This window comes from Mesocricetus auratus, unplaced genomic scaffold, assembly GCF_017639785.1.
Source record: "Mesocricetus auratus isolate SY011 unplaced genomic scaffold, BCM_Maur_2.0 Super-Scaffold_100007, whole genome shotgun sequence".
Taxonomy (NCBI): Eukaryota; Metazoa; Chordata; class Mammalia; order Rodentia; family Cricetidae; genus Mesocricetus; species Mesocricetus auratus.
This window is the reverse complement of record NW_024429191.1, coordinates 93,167,375-93,188,306: the sequence shown is the minus strand read 5'-3', so window position 1 is coordinate 93,188,306 and position 20,932 is coordinate 93,167,375. Positions and strand designations below refer to the sequence as shown.

At 58.6% G+C, this 20,932-nt stretch overlaps 1 protein-coding gene and 1 long non-coding RNA gene across 3 annotated transcripts; one reads left to right on the top strand and one right to left on the bottom strand.

The window, feature by feature from the left end:
• Positions 1 to 1,792: 1,792 nt before the first annotated feature.
• Evpl (envoplakin) lies at positions 1,793 to 20,798 on the top strand. Of its 2 annotated transcripts, none has more exons than XM_040750077.1 (23): positions 1,793 to 2,380; positions 3,104 to 3,290; positions 5,985 to 6,084; positions 6,619 to 6,773; positions 6,929 to 7,055; positions 7,715 to 7,840; positions 8,001 to 8,039; positions 8,166 to 8,327; positions 8,415 to 8,522; positions 8,627 to 8,722; positions 10,259 to 10,384; positions 10,755 to 10,901; positions 11,174 to 11,328; positions 11,441 to 11,529; positions 11,738 to 11,910; positions 13,290 to 13,468; positions 13,545 to 13,683; positions 13,784 to 13,977; positions 14,291 to 14,441; positions 16,010 to 16,093; positions 16,211 to 16,321; positions 16,428 to 16,520; positions 17,188 to 20,798. In XM_040750077.1, exons 2-23 carry the CDS (start codon positions 3,193 to 3,195, stop codon positions 20,626 to 20,628), a joined length of 6,093 nt encoding a protein of 2,030 aa, XP_040606011.1. In that variant the 5' UTR covers positions 1,793 to 2,380; positions 3,104 to 3,192; the 3' UTR covers positions 20,629 to 20,798. The 2 variants fall into 2 exon arrangements, with proteins under 2 accessions (XP_040606011.1, XP_040606009.1); XM_040750075.1 differs by having other exon boundaries at positions 11,441 to 11,538.
• LOC121141568 lies at positions 11,301 to 12,338 on the bottom strand. Its single transcript, XR_005878528.1, has 3 exons — positions 12,217 to 12,338; positions 11,841 to 11,930; positions 11,301 to 11,462 (listed from the first exon to the last, which is right to left on the bottom strand). It is a non-coding gene; the product is annotated as an uncharacterized LOC121141568 (long non-coding RNA).
• Positions 20,799 to 20,932: the final 134 nt, after the last annotated feature.

The window sequence follows — 20,932 nt, the reverse complement described above, 5'->3', positions numbered from 1 at the left end:
ACACAGTCCCTGAGCTGCCGCAGTCAGGTGGGCTGGCCACCCTCTGTCCCCCTCCAAGCAGTCCTTCCTCTGGTATTCCCTTTTATCAGACACCAAAAGAACCTCGCCCAGACAGCCCTGCGATTCCCTGCTTCTGGCGTCTGAGGCTTCCCAGCTCACCCTCCTGGCTGTCCTCTCTAGGCCCCGCTGGTGGACTGCTTCTCTGTTCCTCACTGGGGCAAAGGGCATAAGACAAAAAAGTTGTTCAGGTTGTCCAAGGGTCGGAGGGCAGATTCTGTGCAAACCAAGAGCCATTTCCTACTTCCAGGGAAAAGAGAATTGCTACCCTCTGCTTCCAGGGGACAAGGCCCTCTGAGCTGGAAGAGGCTCCAGCCTTGGCATCGTTGCTGAGGGCCCCCTTGGGGCCTGGCTGCATTTTACTGAGCTGTGTGGTTCCTAGTCTGCTCAGCCCCCACAGGTGCTATGGCTTCACGTGAGCTGCCCATCACAGCCTAGAGCTGCAGGCTGGGATCACGAGCGAGCATACTGCCACTAAAGTCACAGGAAGAGAGGACCTGGAGCACCCTGGGAACAAGTTCTGGAACTTGTTTCGGGGAGCGGGCTGGACTCAAACTCACAGAGATCCTGCCTCTGCCTCCCAAGTGCTGGGATTAAAGGCGTGCGCCACCAACACCCGGCTATTTTTTTTAAATTTTATGTGAGTGTTTTGTCTTCACGTTCAGGGCAAAAGAGGGCATCAGATTCCCTGGAACTGGAGTGACAGACAGTTGTGAGTTGCCATGTGGGTGCTGGGATTGAACCCCGGGTCCTCCGAGCAGCCAGTGTGCTCTTAACTGCTGAGACATCTCTCCAGCTCCTAGTTATTAAGGCAGGGATTCATGTAGCTCCAGCTGGTGACCTTGAACTACTGAATTTCAAGCATCACCACACTGTGTTTATGCCATGTTGGGCACTGCACTCAAGGCCTCATAAAGGTTGGGCGGGCACGCTATGAACTGAGTCTGCATCCCCAGCAGAGCAGTGCCAAACAGGGGGACTGATAATACATTTAACTCCACATACTCAAACTCTCATTGCAGCACGCCATTGATAATAATGTGAAAGAGAGATTGAGATCTGCCAGGCATTGGTGGCGCACGCCTTTAATCCCAGCACTCAGGAGGCAGAGGCAGGCGGATCTCTGTGAGTTTGAGGCCAGCCTGGTCTACAAAGCGAGTTCCAGGACAGCTAGAGCTGTTGTTACACAGAGAAACCCTGTGTGTGGGGGGAGATTTTGTACGTGGTCAGTTTAGGCATGTTGAAACACTCAGCAGCCACAAAGCTGGTGGCCCCAGTGTGCAGCATTGCCAATAGGGCCAGGAACGCAGAGTCACAGCTCTCTCCAGTCCCTATCCTTTCTCCTGTGATTTATCCTTGGGACCACGGCTGCCCATCTGAGCAGGGGACCCCCTGCTACGAGGATTCACTTCAGCACCCCGGAATCTTCCTGCCTGCTCTGCCCAGCCCTCAGCTGGGGGCCGTCTGATGTGACCTGACAATCACATCAGGGAGTCAGCTCTTGTTTTTTCTTGCAGTGAGTCAATTAGCCCTTGAGCCTTGGTACACACACCCTGACCCACAGTGCTCATCTGTTGCCTGGAGGGCTTCCGTAGGGGAGCGAAGCTCTTGGCACGGACCATCTGTGGTCTGGGTACTTTCCACCACCCCACTCACCCCCCACAGCCACTGCATCCTGGGAAGGGCCCTGTCTCCACGGTGAAGGCAGCTGTGTGGACACAGGTCTGCGAGAAAGGTGGTAGTTAGCTCAGACTCTGGGCCACGCAGTCGCTTAAGTGGTCCCTTGTGTGACAAGCTGATAGCAGGAGGGGATATTAGTGTTTAGAAGGAAATTGTCACAGGGATAAAGGGGGCGGGGCCTGAGACAGGCTGAGTGGCTTGCATCCCTGGTGCCAGCCAGCTCACAAATCATGTGCCTACAGTAGAGGATGTTGTAGGCCCCCCCTGTTCCCTGGGCCGTTTGCTCCGGCAGGGCCTCCTGTCCTGTGGGCTTCTTCACCTCCGTGACTACTACCAACCTCTTCAGGAACAGGAAACTGAATCTTCCTCTCCAGTTCAGTGGCCAGATTCAGTAGCTTCTCCGTGAGATGCAGCCAAAACCCGGTTGGGGCTCTTCCGTTGCCCTGAGGCCCTGCTAGAAACAGGAGTCGACTTGGCACTTGCTGGGAGGAAAAAGCCACTAAATCAGGGTGGTCACCCGACACTCAGTCTGACTTGGCAGAAACCACAAGGGCCACTCAGTGGTCTTTCTACCAGGAAACCAGACAGGGTACCATGGACTTCTCGATGACCTTGGCTGAGGCTTAACTGCTGACCAATTCTGGTAGTGACTGAGAAAGGGGTGCGGTGGGTAGCCTGGCTTCTCTAGAGGGTCCTAGCCATGCATGGAGCTGTAGGGCCCCTGGGGAACCAGTTGGGCCGCACCTACATTTTAAAATACTAGGTGCGAGCAGTTGCGGCGGCTCACACCTGTAATCGCAGCACTTGAGAGGCTGAGGCAGGAAGGTTGATTGCCAGCTTGGGTTATATAGCAAGAGCTTATCTCAAATGAAAAAAAAAAAAGTTGGTTGCATGATGTGAATGTCTCCCAGCTGCCCTGTGGGAGCCAGAGCAAGGCCCCAAGTGGCCCCACCTCTCTTAGCCGGCCAAGTTATGGGTAGGGGCCAGGACTGATAGAGGACCTCTGTGCAAGAAAGGGGCCCAGATATTGGCTAACTCCAGCTAGGACCCGCAGAGCCAGCGCCTGCCTATGTGCTTAGCTCGGTCTGTTTCGCCTCGCTCCGGCCAGGCCATTTCCCCACCTGGGTGTGATCCTTGCTCTTTAGCTGGGCGTGTGGGTGTAACAAGTCCAAACCTCCGTGGGAGTCGCTCGGGCGCCCCGCCCCTGGGCTGTGCCCTCTCCTCCCAGACTGGTTGTGCCGGAGCCGGCTGCGCACGTCGGGGCGGGCGCTGGGGCATGCGCGGGCCGAGCCCGGCCAGGACACCACACCTGCAGGGAGGGGCCTCCCAGAAACTGCCATCCCTGACCGCCTCCCTGCCTCTCCAGAGCCCGGCTAGCAGCCAGCGAGGACGCGCGTCGCCTTCCCGCCCTCCTCCCAGGAGAGCCCAGCCTGAGCCGGCACCTGCTTCACCACCATGTTCAAGGGGCTGAGCAAAGGCTCCCAGGGGAAGGGGTCCCCCAAGGGCTCCCCAGTCAAGGGGTCCCCCAAGGGCTCCCCCAACAAGCACAATCGGTGAGCGGGGCCGTGGGTAGCGGGGCCGTGGGTAGCGGGGCTGGGGTCAGAGTGGTGCAGGGCCCAAGTGTTAACAGCTACCTGGGAGCCCAGTTCTGGCATTTGGGTCTCCTGAGGCAAGGGCCCAAGGGTGGACACTCTCCAGGCCAGGCTGAGCAAGGGATGGATAGCCTGCTGCTGCCCACATTCTCCTGAGGGGCGGGGGAGGGATTGCACAGGTGGAGAGTGGCCTTGCGGAGATGCGGGACAAGGTGACTGGGAACGGCAGAGTCCGGCTCCCACTCAACTGTCGTTGTCCACTTGGATTGGGTAGGTCTTGGAGCGTGGGCACAGGGTGGGCAGGACCAAGAGGCTCAAGAGAAGGGTTTCTGGCCGGGCGTTGGTGGCGCACGCCTTTAATTCCAGCACTCGGGAAGGCAGAGGCAGGTGGATCTCTGTGAGTTCGAGGCCAGCCTGGTCTACAAAGTGAGTTCCAGGACAGCCTCCAAAACAATACAGAGAAACCCTGTCTCAAAAAACCAAAAAAAAAAAAAAAAGAGAGAAGGGTTTCTGGGCTGACCCACACCCCACACCTAACACGACTTTCCCCCAGGTTCCAAGCCTGGGTCTTGGCTGTGAAGAGTCAGGAGGCCCTTTTCATGGGGTGAGAGGAGGTGGTGCCATACCCTGGTCACCGTCTGCAGAGAGACTTGGCCATGATCTTCCCGCTCACCGGTCTCAAGCCCTCTGTAGGAGGAGGTAGCAGCCTGCCTGGAGTCAGGTGTTGGGGTGCAGAGGTGTCAAGATAAGATGAAAGGCTGAGGTCTGGGTACCCATTACCTCGATAGGGATCAGGGTGCCAACCCAGAGGCTGGGCATCTGGGCGGACAGGAAAGACAGTGGTTAAGACTCTCGCTGGACTGACCTGTCACCCTGAGGCGCTGATCCCAGCCCAGGGTGGAGCGCACAGTTCCCAGTGGAAGTGTTTCTATTGGGAGGCCCAACCTGAAGCTGGACTCTCCCTGGAGTCCCAGAAGCCTTGCTTCCCGGACTCTCCTGCAGCTCTATTCATGCATCCCCCTGAGGGCTCCTTGTTCCCTCAGAGGTGCCCACTCTTCAGATCTTCTTTATTGGGGGCCTGTGGTGTACCAGGACTGCCCTAGGCCCCGGGGATGCCCTGCAAGAGAAACAGGGATGGCTCTACCTTCGAGGTGCCCATATCAGTACAATAAAAATTAGCTGGGTTGTGGTGGCGCACGCCTTTAATCCCAGCACTCAGGAGGCAGAGGCAGGCGGATCTGTGAGCTGGAGGCCAGCCTCTAACTACATAGTGAGTTCCAGGACAGCTAGGGTTACACAATAAAATCCTGTTTCAGAGAGAAAAAAAAAAGAATGCAGCTGGAGAGACGACTCAGTGGTTAAGAGCACTGACTTCTCTTCCAGAGGACCTGGGTTTGAGTCCCAGCTTCCACGTTGACATTGACAGCTGTCTGTAACTTCAGTCCAGAGAGTCCTCGGCTGGTCCCCACTGACACCAGGCATGCACCAGGCATGCACACGGCGCACAGATGCAGGCAAAACATCCATTCACATAAAAACAAAATGATATGTACTGGGTGCTGACTGTGAGGCTCTGAAGTTCGGAGCTTCTCACGGCTTAATTCTTCAAATACCTAAGCGAGCTCTGTGTTCAGGGCCAGGCATGGTGAGTTCCAGGCCAGCCTGGGCTACAGAGTAAGACTTGGTTGCTGTGGGTGCTTGTTGTTGGGTTTTTAGGACTAAAAATAATATAATAATGGTAATAAGTAAAGCCAGATGTGGTAGCGTGTGCCTGTGAATTCAGCACCTCAGGAGGTGAAGGCAGATGACCAAGACAACTGTGATTATGTACCAAGTACTAGCACGGAGGACCAAATGCGGGCATTCTTGGCCATAGACTTTGGGAACGGCCATGTTTTCACTGGCCCTGTCCTTCGAGAGTCCAGGTGCATCTCAGGTAACACTTCCGGGTCACCTGGACTCTGACTCCTGATGGATGGCCTTTCCAAGTCTGTCTGATTCTCTCCCTTGGAGTGCAAGCACACAGTAGGAGCTCTGCAGAGCTGGGCACACAGTAGGAGCTGTGTCTGGGGAAGAAGCCTGGGGGGCTAGCTGGTGTGTGGTAAAGAGCATAGCGGGACAGAGAGAGGGGGGCCAGGCTCTGAACCCCAAATCAACAGGAGGATATCGGGGTACCCCAACCATCTCTTGGCCCCTCCCTGCTCCAACACTGTTCCTCCAGGGAGTCACTAATGTCTCCATACTGCTGAAGCCCCGTGTGCAGGAAGAATGGTGGGGGCAGGAAGGCTGGAATGGGGAGCAGTTGGGTGGGGAGATATGCCACTACTCCCTTCTGTCACTCAGCCCAGCCTTCTAAAGCCAGCCAGGCTGTCTTAGGTAATTTACTTTCTCCCTGAGCCACCTCCCTACTCACCCCAAGAAGCAGGCGGGTCGTTGGGCAGGGTTTGAAGTAACTGACGCATACGTGCTGTGTAGTCGCACACAGCCCTGGACTGTCACTTTGCAAGCCCTCTGCAGGGGACAGTACCTTCACCCTCATCTAAGACTGAGCGCTTCAGAGCTCTGACCAAGGACTCTTCCCAGAGAGAGGGTCCCACATGGCAGGCTCGGAGGGCCTTTCCTTAATGCTGTCCTCTGTCCCCGGCCATCCTCCAGAGCTGCAACCCAGGAACTGGCCCTGCTCATCTCCCGCATGCAAGCCAACGCTGACCAGGTGGAGAGGGACATTTTGGAGACTCAGAAGAGATTGCAACAAGTAAGGACCCTGCAACTGGGGGGGCAGGGAGAGGGATAGGGATGGGGCGGGGGACAGAGGCCCAGAATCGATGCCTGGGAGTCCCCAGAAGGCCTTCTGTGAGGAGGGATAGACAGCCTAGTCCTCAGCTGTCCACAGCCCACCCCAGTCTCAGGGAGGGCCCAGCTTTCTTTTTTTTTTTTTTTTTTTTTTTTTTTTCGAGACAGGGTTTCTCTGTGGCTTTGAAGGCTGTCCTGGAACTCACTTTGTAGACCAGGCTGGCCTCGAACTCACAGAGATCCGCCTGCCTCTGCCTCCCAAGTGCTGGGATTAAAGGCGTGAGCCACCAACGCCCGGCCCCCAGCTTTCTTTCTGTATCATGCTCCGTACTTTGGGAATAAAATAAAACCTGACCCAGGTGTCCTTGCCACCTGCCACACAGATGTCCTAGCCCTCTGCTTGGTGGTCCGCAAAGCAGGCTGGTACAGGGTCCCAGGGCCAGGGTGGAGGGGGTCAGCCCGGCAGGAGTCTGCATGGCTCCCCGTCTCGCACCAGGACCGGCAGAATGGTGAGCAGAACCAGGCTTTGCAGCACCAGCAGGAGACCGGCCGCAGCCTGAAGGAGGCCGAGGTGCTGCTCAAGGATCTTTTCCTGGATGTGGACAAGGCCCGGCGGCTCAAGCATCCTCAGGCTGAGGAGATTGAGAAGGAGTAAGTGAGCTGGGGCTCACCATGGAGGCGCGGGCTCGCGGGGCTAGGGCTCGCAGGGGCGGGGGCGGGACGGGGCGGGGCGTAACGGGGGAGGAGGAAGCTGGGGTCCCCGGAGAACCCAGCCCAGCTCTGACCTGGTGGCTCCTCCGTGGCAGCATCAAGCAACTGCACGAACGGGTGACCCAGGAGTGTGCGGAGTACCGCTCCCTGTATGAGAAGATGGTATTGCCGCCGGATGTGGGGCCCAGGGTTGACTGGGCGCGTGTGTTGGAGCAGAAACAGGTTAGGGGCGCCTGAGTATCAACTCATTCTCGAGGGGCTTAAAACCACCCCCAGTGCAGTCAGAGAGCAAGATTAGCAAGACCAGATGTGTTTACTGGGGCTTTGAATTTGAACACGGGGCTAGGTAGCTCCGGGAGCCAGGAGGGGAGCTGGCAGGGCAGACAGTGTAGCCGGGAAGGCTTCCTGCAGAAGGTACTGGAAGGTGGGAGGACTTGGCTGGGTCACAGTGAAGCGTGAGGACCTCCCAGGAAGGCATAGAGACTCCTTCGGGAGGAGTGCGGCAGGATGGGCGGTGGACGTACCAAGCCTTGATACATCGTAAAGACAACCAGGGACCGTGGGGAGGGGCAGGTCCTGGGTTTGGCTGTCCATGTCCAGGCAGCATTTGCTGAGGTTTGGGCTCCAGGTAACATGGGAGTATAGTGTGAGACCAGAGTTCTGAGAACCATGGGACTCAGAGCCTTAGTCCTCATGGCCACATGAGGATGGCGTGTCCCTACTGTGGGGAACAGCTGCCCTCCTCACCCAGGCTGCTCACCCGGCCCGTCCACTCTGTCTAATTCTGCTTCTGCTGCGGGAAGGGCGCAGGTGGCTGTTGGGGGTGGGGTGGGGAATTGTCCTCTGGGCCGGAGACCCAGGCCTTCCTGGTGTTCCCGCAGAAGCTGGTCTCTGAGGGCCAGTATGGGCCTGGGATGGCAGAGCTGGAACAGCAGGTGGCCGAGCATAACATCCTGCAGAGAGAGATCGAGGCTTACGGGCAGCAGCTCCGGACCCTGGTGGGGCCGGTAAGTGAATCCCTGTCCAGCCTCGGTGCGGGTCTCCCTTTCTTCCATCACGGGCCGGGCTGGGTCTGCCGGCCTTCACGGGAGAGATGCTGACGGGGAACAGCCCATATGCAGGGGGCCATCCCACCACACCCTGCTTTTCTCTCCTCGGTTGAGACAGGATGCAGCCACCATCAGGAACCAGTACCGTGACCTACTGGTGAGCTGGGAGGCGGGCTGGGCCTGGGCGCTGCGGCGGGACCTCTTTGCCTGGACCCTCCCTGGGGTCACTGTTGCTAATGGCACTGATGCCATCTCTTGCCACCTCCTTCCCTCCTGAGCACAGAAGGCGGCCTCCTGGCGCCGACAGAGCCTGGGCAGCTTGTACACACACCTGCAGGGCTGCACCCGGCAGCTGAGCGCCCTGGCGGAGCAGCAAGGCCGCATCCTGCAGCAGGATTGGAGCGACCTCATGCCTGACCCCACTGGTGTGAGGCGCGAGTACGAGGTCTGTGGGGACAGGCCCAGGCAGTGTGTGGGGGGTGTCTGGGGCTATCTCATGGCTCACGGCTGACCCCACTTCGATCGCCCCTAGCACTTTAAGCAGCACGAACTGCTGGCCCAGGAGCAGAGTATTAACCAGCTGGAGGATGACGCAGAGCGCATGATGGAACTCGGGCACCCAGCCATCCGGCCCATCCAGGTGTGGAGGCCCCGCCCATGCCCCCAACCCTGCGCTCCCCAAACAGGAAGCTGGTGGGCGTGGCAGGGTTCCCGCGCTCACTCCCCCCCCCTGCTGTGCTCCAGGTCCACCAGGAGGCCCTCAAAATGGAGTGGCAGAATTTCCTGAACCTTTGCATCTGCCAGGAGAGCCAGCTACAGCGTGTGGAGGACTACCGCAAGGTGAGCCCCGGGCTGGGGAGCCAGGGTGGCGGCTGCCGGAGAGGGGGCTTGAGGGCAGCACAGACTACAGGGGCCGTCAGAAAGACAGAACTGTGGCGCTGTGTGCCTCGGTCGCCGTGGGGGGAATAATATCAAGACTACGTTCTTCAACAGAGCGGCTTCACCCCAGCGAGCTCATTTTCTAATTTCTAAAAAATAACTGTTTTGGGGGACAGAATCTTATGTACGTTGGCTTCAAACTCTCTCTATGGCTGAGGGTGGCCATGCACTTGTGATCCTCTTAAGACATTGAGACGTGCACCTCGTTTATGTGGTGCCGGGGACTGAACCCAGGGCCTTGTAGACACCCTACTGACCGAGCTGTGCCTCTGCCCTGGCTTGTTTTTCCTCTTCTTCTTCTTCTTCTTCTTCTTCTCCTTCTCCTTCTCCTTCTCCTTCTCCTTCTCCTTCTCCTTCTCCTTCTCCTTCTCCTTCTTCTTCTTCTGTTTTTGTTTTTTTTTTTTTTGGTTTTTCGAGACAGGGTTTCTCTGTGGCTTTGGATGCTGTCCTGGAACTCGATCTGTAGACCAGGCTGGCCTCGAACTCACAGAGATCCGCCTGTCTCTGCCTCCCGAGTGCTGGGATCGAAGGCGTGCGCCACCACTGCCCAGCTTTTTTTTTTCCCATGTATTTTACACACGTATGTCTGAGTCTGAATACATGAGTGCAGGTGCCTGGGGGAGGCAGAGGCAGGCGGATCTCTGTCAGTTCCAGGACAGCCTGGTCTACCTTGCAAGTTCAAGGCTAACCAAGGCTACATGGCAAGACCCTGTCTCAAAAAAATTAAGAGTACCTGGGTGGTGATGTCACACGCCTTTAATCCCAACACTTGGGGGGCAGAGGCAGGTGGATCTCTGTGAGTTCAAAACTAGCCTGGTCTACAGAGCGAGTTCTAGGACAGCCAAGGCCACACAAAGAAATCCTGTCTCAAGAAGACAAATAAAAATAATAAAATAACATATGGGATCTAGTGTGGTGGCAGTGGCTGAAAGGGTACCCCTATATCCTAGCACTGGGGAGCAGAGAACAGGAGGATGACAAGCTAGAGCCTAGCCTGTGCTACTTATCGAGACCCTATCTCAAAATTTAAAAAAAAAAGAGGAAGAAGAAGATAAATAGCTGGGCTGAGGTTCAGTGGCAGAGGACTTGGCTGGCATGCCCCAGACCCCTGAGTACAAAAGACAGCAGGTTATCTTATGACATACTAGAAGTATTAGCAACAAACCAAAAATGCCCCATTTGTGGACTCTCCCTTTTAAACTTGCCCCAGTGCCTGGGTGGACGTAGCTGGCCTTTGTTTAACTGGTTGAGAGTTAACCTGTTTTGTTTTTTAAGCTGGTTTGGGTGTAGCTGTCTGAGTGTAGCTGGCCTGGGTTCAGCCTGACTGGAATTTTATCCTAGCATGAGTTCAGCCTGGTGAGTGGTCCAGCCACTTTGCAGGGTCATTGGGTAGCAGGTTTGCCCCCGGCTCTGTCCTTGACTACCCGGTCACCCTAGTTTCAGGAAGAGGCAGACTCGGTCAACCAGACCCTGGCAAAGCTCAACTCCAACCTGAACACCAAGTACGGCCACGTCACTGGGGACGCCTCTGGCTCCGCCACAGAGCTCCTGCTGCAGCTGGAGGTGAGATGGCCCCACCCAGCCCCACGGGAACATCTGCACCCTACCTCTGGGCACGGAGCTGTCTCCAGAAGAGGTTCCCAGTTCAGTCCCCAGGAGAAGGGCTGCCCCAGCAGAAGCCCTGACCCTCCTACACCTCAGTGTTCCATCTATAATGTGACCCAGAAGCCTGGGAGAGCTCTGAGGACCCTGCAGCTTCCCCTCTGGAGGCCTGTGTGATACTAGCCGGCATCCTTACCCTCCATCCATCCACAGCCAGTCTGATTTAGACTTCCTCCCTGATGAAGGCCACACCCCTCATGAGAGATGGAAACGAGGCAGGTGGCCTCCGTTTCGGCCTGGTCTGAACTCCTGCTGCCTGGGTCCCCAACAGGCAGAGGAGAAGCAGCTGGCCATGACGGAGAGGGCCATTGGGGAGCTGCAGCAGCAAAGCCGGAAGGTGACCCCACTGCCGCTGCGTAGGAACCCTCCCAAGCAGGCCCTGCACGTGGACAGCATCTGTGACTGGGACTCGGGAGAAGTACGAGTGTGCTCCACCTGCCCTCCTCACCCTCCCCAGTCTCTGCACCCCCACCCCACCCCGCCCCTCCCTCTTCCTCGCTCCTTCCCTGACCCAGCCCCACCCCTCGCCAATCTGTCCCACCTCTGATCTGTCCCTGTCCTTACCCCAGCCTCTCCCACCTCTCCTCTTAGCTCCTATTCCCGCTGCTGTCCCCACCCAAGCCTGTCCCCAGCCACCTCTCCGGCTCCTATCCTTGATCCCACACGAGCCCCTCTCCATCTGTCCCTCAGGTGCAGCTGCTTCGGGGAGAGCAGTACACTCTCAAGGACAATGCTGACCCGTATACATGGGTGGTCCAGGGCCCTGGGGGAGAGACCAAGAGCGCCCCTGCTGCCTGCCTCTGTATCCCTGCACCAGACCCGGAAGCTGTAGCAACGGCCTCCAGGTCGCTCACCCCAAGATGCCCACAGGCACCAAGGCCAATGCTTTCCTTTGAGGCGGTGTGTGCTGGGGATGGGCTGGGAGAGAGACACGCCTCTCTCGTCTCCTCATTCCAGACTGGGCGTAGAGCTGCAGACCCTGAAGCAGAAAGTGTCTACGGTGAAGAGCCGCCTTAAGGCCACTGTGGCGGAGCCGTTACAGCCTGGTCAGCAGGGTACCAGAGGATGGCCAAGGGGGGGCTGACGCGGGGGCCACGGTGGGTGGGTGGGTGGGTGGGCTGTACTCCATCTCTAGGACTATCCCTCCCTCGGTTAGGCCCAGCCCATCCTCCACACCCTGCAGACGCCCAGGGAGAGCCCATTTTAGGCAGACATAGGTGAACCTGGACCCTTTACGGTCGCGTCTGCCCCCAGCTCCAGCAGGCTCAGCCCCAGCTGACCCCCAGGCTCAGAAACTCCTGACACGAATGACGCAGCTGGACGGGGACCTGGGGACCATCGAGAAACAGGTGCTGACCTGGGCTCGGACACCGCTGAACCGATCTGCTCCACTGGCAGACCTGGAGGACCGCATCCGCAGCCATGAGGTTAGTGAGCAGAGAGAGGCCTGGGACAAGAAAGGGCGCAGACTCAGAAAGCAGCGTTCCCACACATCCCGGTCCTTCCACAGCAGGCTCCCGTCACCATGGAAGCGTCACTCCCCTCAGCTCTGGTTTTCTCCCATCTGGGGTGGTCCCCAGATCCTCGGGGCGTCCTGCGGGTAAAAGTGTGACCACACCTGGCCAGAGTAGAGGCCCCACACGTGGACACTCCTCTAGTGAGAGCTGCAGTACAGCAGGGAAGCCTGGGATAGCCGTAGGGAGAGATTTCTCAGCACCACAGAGAAAGCCTACCTGAAGGGATGGGAAGACGGTCCTGTGTCAGTCAGTGACGGCTGTGTTCTCTGACGCATGAACCCAGCAGCCTGGAAGAGGCCTGGCTAGAAGTCCAAGCATTCTAGTCAGCCTTCCAAACCGGTTGCTGTTCAAATACAGCATACCATTAGTGTTTGGTTTTGTTTTGTTTTGTGTTTTAGTGTGAACCATGTTCATTTACATTGTTGTATAACCTGTTCTGGTCTATCTGCTGCACAGGTTGGGTAGAGGGTGGCAACAGCTCAGCCCCACTGGGGAGTAGGGGAGAGGCTTCCCCAGGGCGGGGGATATGAGGTCAGGGGCCACGTGTGCACGCTCTGGCTTGGGGTGGGGGTGGGGGTCTCAGTGCTCATCGGAGGGTCTCACACATGGGACATTTGTAGAGGGAAGGGTATGGGTACAGGGCATCGGAGGCTGATAGCTGACCCTGCTACGCCAAATAGGTCTGTGGGGCTTTTTGTTTGTTTCCTTGTTTTGAGACAGGGTCTCCCTTTGCGTCCCAAACTGGCCTCAAACTCTCGGGCCCCCCCCCACCTCAGCCTCCCGAGTGCCGGGATCATGGCCATGAGCCACCACGTCCCGTGGTCCTTTGGTTTTTGATGTTAACTGCCACATCAGAGGTGTCAGCAAGACCTCTGAAGCCCGGGTCAAAGGTCAGCCTTGTGGGGTAGGTGAATAGACTGTGATGACAGCTCAGAAGCCCCAGGGAAGGCGAGCCAGGGCTCTGCCCACCCAGCCTGAAAGTACAGCAAGCTAGAGGGCCCGACAGGGAGCCATAGTGACAGTGCCAACCGAAGGCCGAACGTGCCTGCCCGGTTCTCGTCGCTAAGCGTCTAATACACGGGATCTCACGTCATCGCCCAACCCATCACTCTCCATGAAGACATGGGAGGGGGTGAGAAAGGCTGGTCCAGCCCTAAGCTATCCATCCACTTGGGGACTGGAACAGGCAGGTCTGGCCTCCAACTGCACCCCGCCTTCAGCACACGCTTAAGGTCAGGTGAGCCAGGGATCTCCAGCTGTGTCCCCCGCCCGCTCCCTCCCTGACCCAGGCCACGGCACAGCACCTTCAGAGCCTGGGAGCCGAAAAGGAAGCAGCCCAGCAGGAGTGTGAGGCCTTTCTGTCTACGAAGCCTGTGGGCCCAGCGGCCCTGCAGCTGCCCGTGGTCCTCAACAATGTCAAGAATAAGGGCAACGACGTGCGGACTCTGTGCTGCCTCTACGGGGAGAAGTGCGTGCTCAGGCGGGGGTGTCTGGAGGGCGCAGGGTGTATGGCTGAGGTAGCTGACTGTCGCTCCCCACTGCAGAGCCAAAGCTGCTCTGGGCCTGGAGCAGCAGATCCGGGAGGCAGACAGGGTCATCCGAGGCTTTGAGGCTGCCCTGGCGCAGGAGGGCCCCATCCCCGAAGGCTCTGCGGCACTGCAGGAGAGAGTCGGTGAGCTGCAGGTAGGCTCAGCGGCAGCTTCCTGGTGGAAGGGGCAGGCGAGGAGTACTCTGGCTGTCCCAAGGAGGCTGGAGCACTGTCCCTTCTGCCCCCCCCCCCCAGCACCAGCGGAAAGAGCTCCTCCAGCAACAGGCCTGTGTGCTGGGGCTGCACCGCCGGCTGAAGGCTGCCGAGCACGCGTGCGGTGCCCTGCAGAGCAACTTCGGAGAGTTCTGCCAGGACCTGCCGAGCCAGCAGCGCCGGGTACGCAGCCTCACTGACCGCTACCACGCCGTGGGGGACCAGCTGGATTGGAGGTGAGGAGGATGAGGGGGAGCACAGGCCCTGCTGCTGAGCTGGTGACAACCTCTCTGAGGTGGTCTCCTCGCCTCTAAAATGTCGTCTCCTCGCCTCTAAAATGTCTTCTTGCCCTGACCCGTGCCAGGCAGGCACAGTTCATCGTGTCTCTGAGAGAGGACCCACACGGCCTGTCGCTCAGGCCTTCTGCTTTGTCTCAGGATGGAGGCACAGACTCCTCTGTGGACCCCCTCCCCCAAGTCTGTGCACCCCCCCAGTCCTTCCCTGGAGGCTAACTCTCACTCCTGCGTGGGACACCTTGTCCTCTGGCAGGGAGAAGACCCTACAAGATGCCAGGCTCACCTACCAGCAGCTCACAAATGTCAGGGACAACCTGAGTTCCTGGCTGGAGCAGCTGCCCCACAACCAGGTGCAGCCCAGCGATGGGCCCAGCCAGATCGCCTACAAGCTGCAGGCTCAGAAGGTGAGGGGCCAGGGCTACAGGGCGACCTGAGTCGGGGGCTGGCCTAGAGCGGGGGCCTCTGGCTAACTGTTCTACCCAGCCACCTTTCCCAGAACAGGTGGCTGCTTGCATTCATTGAGGCCAAGCCTCAAAAGCCGGAGACCTCACAGGGGAGACCAGGAGGTTGGGGGCTCGGCCCTGCCCCCTCCAGCTCGCTCAAACAGCATTTTCCTCTGGTGGGCTTGTAGCCACCGCTGTGTGCCCTTCCTGATCCTTGTTAAGACTGCAGTCTGGAGTGGAGGGGGTGCAGGTCCACCTGTCAGGCAACCTGTCCATCCCGGCTTGGTGTGGGCGCCCCCTGGTGGACACTTGTGGGCGTGAGGACAAAAGTAACCTGAGGAAAAAGCCTTCTCTGGGGACTCTGGTCCAGAGAACTTTGTCGGGCTGTGAGGCAGGGACAGGCCACCCAGGTTCTTCTAAGCACAGGACGGAATCTGAACTTGACAGATTACAGCATTGGGAAGGATCACTTCAGGCTGTTTGAAAGTGGTCTGTGAGCCGGGCGTTGGTGGCGCTCCCCTTTAATCCAAGCTCTCGGGCGGCAGAGGCAAGAGGATCTCTGTGAGTTCGAGGCTAGCCTGCTCTACAGAGCGAGTTCCAGGACAGCCTCCAAAACAATACAGAGGCACCCTGCATACCCTTCACCCCAAAAAAGAAGTTGGAATTCTTATAGCATTGGAATGTCTATCTTGTTTTTATTTTTTTGGTTTTTATTTTTTATTTTTCAAGACAGGGCTTCTCTGTGTAGCCCTGGCTGTCCTGGAGCTCACTCTGTAGACCAGGCTGGTCTTGAACACAGAGATCCACCTGCCTCTACCTCCCAAGTACTGAGATTAAAGGTATGCACCACCACTGCCTGGTGGGTTTTTGTTTGTTTGTTTGCTTGCTTGGTTTTTGTTTTGAAGAGTCTAGATGAATCAAAGAGCATATCCAGGGTTCAAAATAGTGGGGTGAGCAGTGGGTTCCAGAGCCTGGTCCCGCCGCCCTTCAGCCCCAAACAAACACACAGAGACTTAATAATAACTATAAACTGTTTTGACCAATGCCTCAGGATTCTTATTGGCTGGCTCTCTCTTAATTATTAACCCATAAATACTAATCTATGTATTTCTTAACCTGTGAGCCATCTCTCCAGCCCATAATGTATGTATTTCTACATGGCCTTATCCTACCAAAGGACACCAGTGCGTCCCATCTTCCCCGTAGCTATGTGGCGTCTCCCTGGTACCATTGTTTTCACTTGGTACCAGCTTGTTCAGAATGCTCTTCGGGTGGTGCCCAGAGTTGCGGTCTCTCGCTGGGCAGCTGGGGCAACGGATCTTTGGCCTAGTGACACTAAAACTACAATTCGAGAGCCACTGGGCCAAGACAGGATTCCTAGGGCCATCAGACAAGAAGGTCCGAGAAGATCGGTGTCAGAGAAGCCAGGCGCCCCTGGGTCCCTTTTGCCTCTGTGTGTGCTGGCTGTTTGCGGCCCTGGAGATGCCCGCTTTTCCAGACCACAGTGACTCTCGTTTCCTCCCTGGCAGAGGCTGATGCAAGAAATCCTGGGACGTGCGCAGGACCGGGCCACAGTGTCCCGCCTCACCCGGGACCTGCAGGAAGCTCTCCAGGTGAGCCGTCTTTCCTTTGGCTTCTCCCCTGCCTCATTCCGCCAGCCTCCCTCCCTCTGCCAGCCTCATCCGACCCTCCAGGGCAGGTCTCTGGAAGTGACTCTTCTCCCTGTTCAGGACTACAAGCTGCAAGCAGATACCTACCGCTGCTCCTTGGAGCCCACCCTGGCAATGTCTGCCCCTAAGAGAGTCCGAGTGATTTCCCTGCAGGACAGCGTCCAGGCTCAGGTGAGGCGGGTTCCCAACGGGGCTTCTCATCCCCTGGCACCAGCTCTACAGTTCCTCAGGCCAGAGCTGACTCTGCTGTCCTCCTCCCACATTTTGCCGCCTCCAGGAGAAGAGCATTGCCAAGGCTTACACGGAGATGGCTGCAGCCCAGCAGCAGCAGCTGTACCAGTTGGAGTTTGCTAAAAAGATGCACGAGAAGGTACAGAGACAGCGCCCACCCTGTGCCCACACAGCCCACCTGGCCAGGCGTTGGCCCGGATGTCATCCCTTCTCCCCCGCAGCCTCCAATCCCTGAAACGAAGGCTTGGGCGTGAAGTCCTCTCCAGAAGTTCATACAGGCCTGTGCCTGTTTTGGGCAGGCCGTGGAGATGCCCTCTAGTGATTGCTTAGCCATAGGCAGTCCTCTGATGGGGACATGTCCTCTAGCCCCAAAGAACCAAGAAACGCTCCTCAGTCATCAGTGTAGGGCCCAGTCACACTGGGGACAGGCCGTCTGGGTCTCGGCTGCTGGCCGAGCAGAAGCCAAGGGCTCTCTGTGGTTCTGGTGGCTTGCCAGCTTTGCTCTTCCGGAGCCGTATTAAAGCATCTCCTGGAGAAGGTTGTGTCCGGGAGTGCGGAGGCTTAGGAGTGTCCCGTGTGTGCTGTCTACTGCAAATGGCCTGGACCCTGCCTGGTACCCAAATAGCATCTGACGGAGCTCCTCAAAATCCTGTGTCCAAGCACCCCATCTTCAGCTCCATGGCCCAGGATCGACAGGCTCAGAAAGCAGGGAGGGAGGGGTCTCTAACCTGGGGGGGATGCGGAAAAATGGGGCTCCATTCTTTACTCACCCTAGGACTCACTCTGTTTCCCCTCTCTCACTGCAGGAGCTTAGCGAGGACGTCCGAGTGACACACAGAGCAAGACAGGGCTCTGGGAGCCCAGCCCAAGCAGGGGCAGAGTCAGAGGCCTTGAAATCCCAGCTAGAGGAAGAGAGGAGGCGGGTGGCTGAGGTACAGCGGGAGCTGGAGGAGCAGAGGCAGCAGCTGCTGCAGCTGAGGACCCAGCGGCCCGTGGCGAGGCTGGAGGAGAAGGAAGTGGTGGAGTTCTACCGGGACCCCCAGCTGGAGAGTGAGGCGGCCGGAGTGTCGGCCCAGGTGGAGGAGGAGGGCAAGAGGCGGGCCCGCCTGCAGGCCGAGCTGGAGGTGGTAGCCCAGAACGTCGTCCGCTTGGAGGGCAAGAGGAAGGCCATGCAGCCTCACCTGCTGACCAAGGAGGTCACCCAAATTGAGAGGGACCCTGGCCTCGACAGCCAGGCCACCCAGCTGCAAGGCGAGATGCACCAGCTGCGTGGGAAGAACGCCGCCCTGGCGACCCGGCTGGAGGAACTGAAGGATGAGCTGCTCGCCTTGGAGCAGAAGGAGACGAGCGTGAAGGAGAGGGTGGTGGTGAGGGAGGTGGTGAAAGTGGAGAAGGATCTGGAAATGGTTAAGGCGGCCCAGGCTCTGCGGCTACAGATTGAGGAAGATGTTGCACGCAGGAAGGGGGCGGAGGAGGCGGTTGCTAAGATACAGGCTCGCATCCAAGACCTGGAGAAGGTGATCAGCTCGGTGGAGCCCAAGGTCATTGTGAAGGAGGTGAAGACGGTGGAGCAGGACCCTGGCCTCCTCAAGGAAGCCTCCAGGCTGAGAAGCCTCCTGGAGGAGGAGAAGAACAAGAATGTCGTGCTGGCCAGGGAGCTGCAGGGCCTGCAGGACAAGTACAGCGTGGTGGAGAAGCAGAGACCCAAGGTGCAGCTGCAGGAGCGCGTCAGCGAGATCTTCCAGGTGCACCCCGAAACGGAGCGAGAGATCGCACGACTCCGGGCTCAGCTGCAGGAGACGGGCGACAAGAGGCGCGGCGTGGAAAAGGAGGTGGAGAGGCTGCTGCCCGAGCTGGAGGTCCTGCGGGCCCGGAAGCCCGTGGTGGAGTGCAAGGAGGTGACCCGGGAGGTGGTGAGGCACGAGAAGAGCCCGGAGGTGCTCCGTGAGATCGACCGCCTCAAGGCTCAACTCAATGAGCTCGTTAACACCAGCGGGCGCTGCCAGGAGCAGCTCATCCGGCTGCAGGGCGAGCGTGACGAGTGGAAGCGGGAACGGTCCAAGGTGGAGACCAAGATGGTGAGCAGAGAAGTCGTGAGGCAGGAGAAAGACCCGGTGCTGGAGAAAGAGGCCGAGAGGCTCCGGCAGGAGGTGCGGGAGGCGGCCCAGAAGAGGCGAGCGGCTGAGGACGCGGTCCACGAGCTGCGGAACAAGTTCCTGCTGCTGGAGAGGCGGCGGCCCGAGGAGCAGATCGTGGTGCAGGAGGTGATGGTCACCCAGAAGGATCCAAGGTTGCACGAGGAGCACAGCCGGCTGAGCCAGAGCTTAGACGAGGAGGTGGGGCGGCGGCGGCAGCTGGAGCTGGAGGTACAGCAGCTGCGAGCCGGCGTGGAGGAGGAGGAGGCCCTGCTCAGCTTCGAGGAGGACCGCGGCAAGAAGCTGGCGGCCGAGAAGGAGCTGCGGCAGCTGACCCTGAGGATCCAGGAGCTGGAGAAGCGGCCCCCTGCCCTGCAGGAGAAGATCATCATGGAGGAAGTGGTCAAGTTAGAGAAAGACCCGGATCTGGAGAGGTCCGCAGGAGCCCTGAGGCGGGAGCTGGACCAGGAGAAGAGCCGGGTGATGGAGCTGCACCGCCAGTGCAAGGGCCTGCAGGTGCAGGTTGACCTCCTCCAGAAAACGAAATCCCAGGAGAAGACCATCTACAAGGAAGTCATCAGGGTGGAGAAGGACCCCGTGCTGGAGGGGGAGAGGGCCCGGGTGTGGGAGACCCTCAGTCGGGAGCGCACAGCCCGCCAGGCCCGGGAGGACGAGGTCCGGAGCTTGCGGGAGCGGATTGACCGCGCTGAGGCTCTGAGGAGGTCCTGGTCCCGTGAGGAGGCCGAACTCCAGAAGGCCCGGGACCAGGCGAGCCAGGACTGTGGGCGGCTGCGGCAAGAGCTGGGAGAGCTGGAGCGGCAGAAGCAGCAGAGGGCCGAGCAGCTGCTGGAGGAGGGGAGGCTGCTGAGCCAGAAGACGGAGAGCGAGCGCCAGAAGGCAGCCCAGCGTGGCCAGGCCCTCTCGCAGCTCGAGGCAGCCATTCTCCACGAGAAGGACAAGATCTACGAGAAGGAGAGGACCCTCAGGGACCTGCACACCAAGGTGAGCCGGGAGGAGCTCAGCCAGGAAACGCAGACCCGGGAGACCAACCTTTCTACCAAGATCTGCATCTTGGAACCGGAGACCGGCAATGACATGTCTCCCTACGAGGCCTACAAGAGGGGCATCATCGACAGAGGCCAGTACCTCCAGCTGCAGGAGCTGGAGTGTGACTGGGAAGAGGTGACCACCTCCAGCCCCTGCGGGGAGGAGTCTGTGCTCTTGGACCGCAAGAGCGGGAAGCAGTACTCCATCGAGGCCGCCCTCCGCTGCCGCCGCATTTCCAAGGAGGAGTACCACAGGTACAAGGATGGCCGCCTCCCCATCTCCGAGTTTGCCCTGCTTGTGGCAGGGGAGACCAAGCCCTGTTCCTCACTCTCCATCGGGTCCATCATCTCCAGGTCCCCAGTCTGCTCCCCAGGCCCCCAGAGTGGCGGTTTCTTCTCCCCAGGCCTCTCTTTCGGGCTCACTGATGACTGCTTCCCCATCGCTGGGGTTTATGACACAACCACACAAAGCAAGTGTAGCATCAAGGCAGCGGTGGCCAAGAACATGCTGGACCCCATCACTGGGCAGAAGCTGCTGGAGGCCCAGGCAGCCACAGGGGGCATCGTGGACCTTCTCAGCCGAGAGCGATTCTCCGTGCACAAGGCGGTGGAGCGGGGACTCATTGAGAACACCTCCACGCAACGGCTACTCAATGCTCAGAAGGCCTTCACCGGCATCGAGGACCCGGTCACCAAGAAGAGGCTGTCAGTAGGCGAGGCCATCCAGAAGGGCTGGATGCCCCAGGAAAGTGTGCTCCCCCATCTGCTGGTGCAGCACCTGACCGGGGGTCTCATTGACCCCAAGAGGACGGGACGCATCCCTGTCCCTCAGGCTGTGCTCTGCGGGATGATCAGTGAAGACCTGGGCCAGCTTCTGCAAGATGAATCGGGCTACGAGAAGGATCTGACAGACCCCATCACCAAGGAGCGGCTGAGCTACAGGGAGGCCATGGGGCGCTGCCGCAAAGACCCACTAAGTGGCCTGCTGCTTCTCCCGGCCGTGCTGGAAGGCTACCGGTGCTACCGCGCCGCCTCCCCCACCCTGCCACGATCCTGCGTGCGTTAATGAGGGCTACGCACAGGGGAAGGGTGTGTGCCCAGGCAGTGGGCCCCCCTCTGTCCATCCGCCTCTTACTACTCAAACATTCGTGGTGTTGGGCTCTGTCCCCAAACTCGGGGAGCTCCATTGTTTCCCTGAACCCCCACCCCCCCTTCTAATAAATGAATTGTATTGGCGCTGTGTCTGGTTCTCATTTGTGTACACAGGACCAGTGTGTTTAGGGTGTGAAATCAGGAGCAGCACTTCTTGGGAATTTTTCCCCAAAGTATGTGCTAGGTGGGGCAGATGTGTTCAACTCACCCGCCTGAGG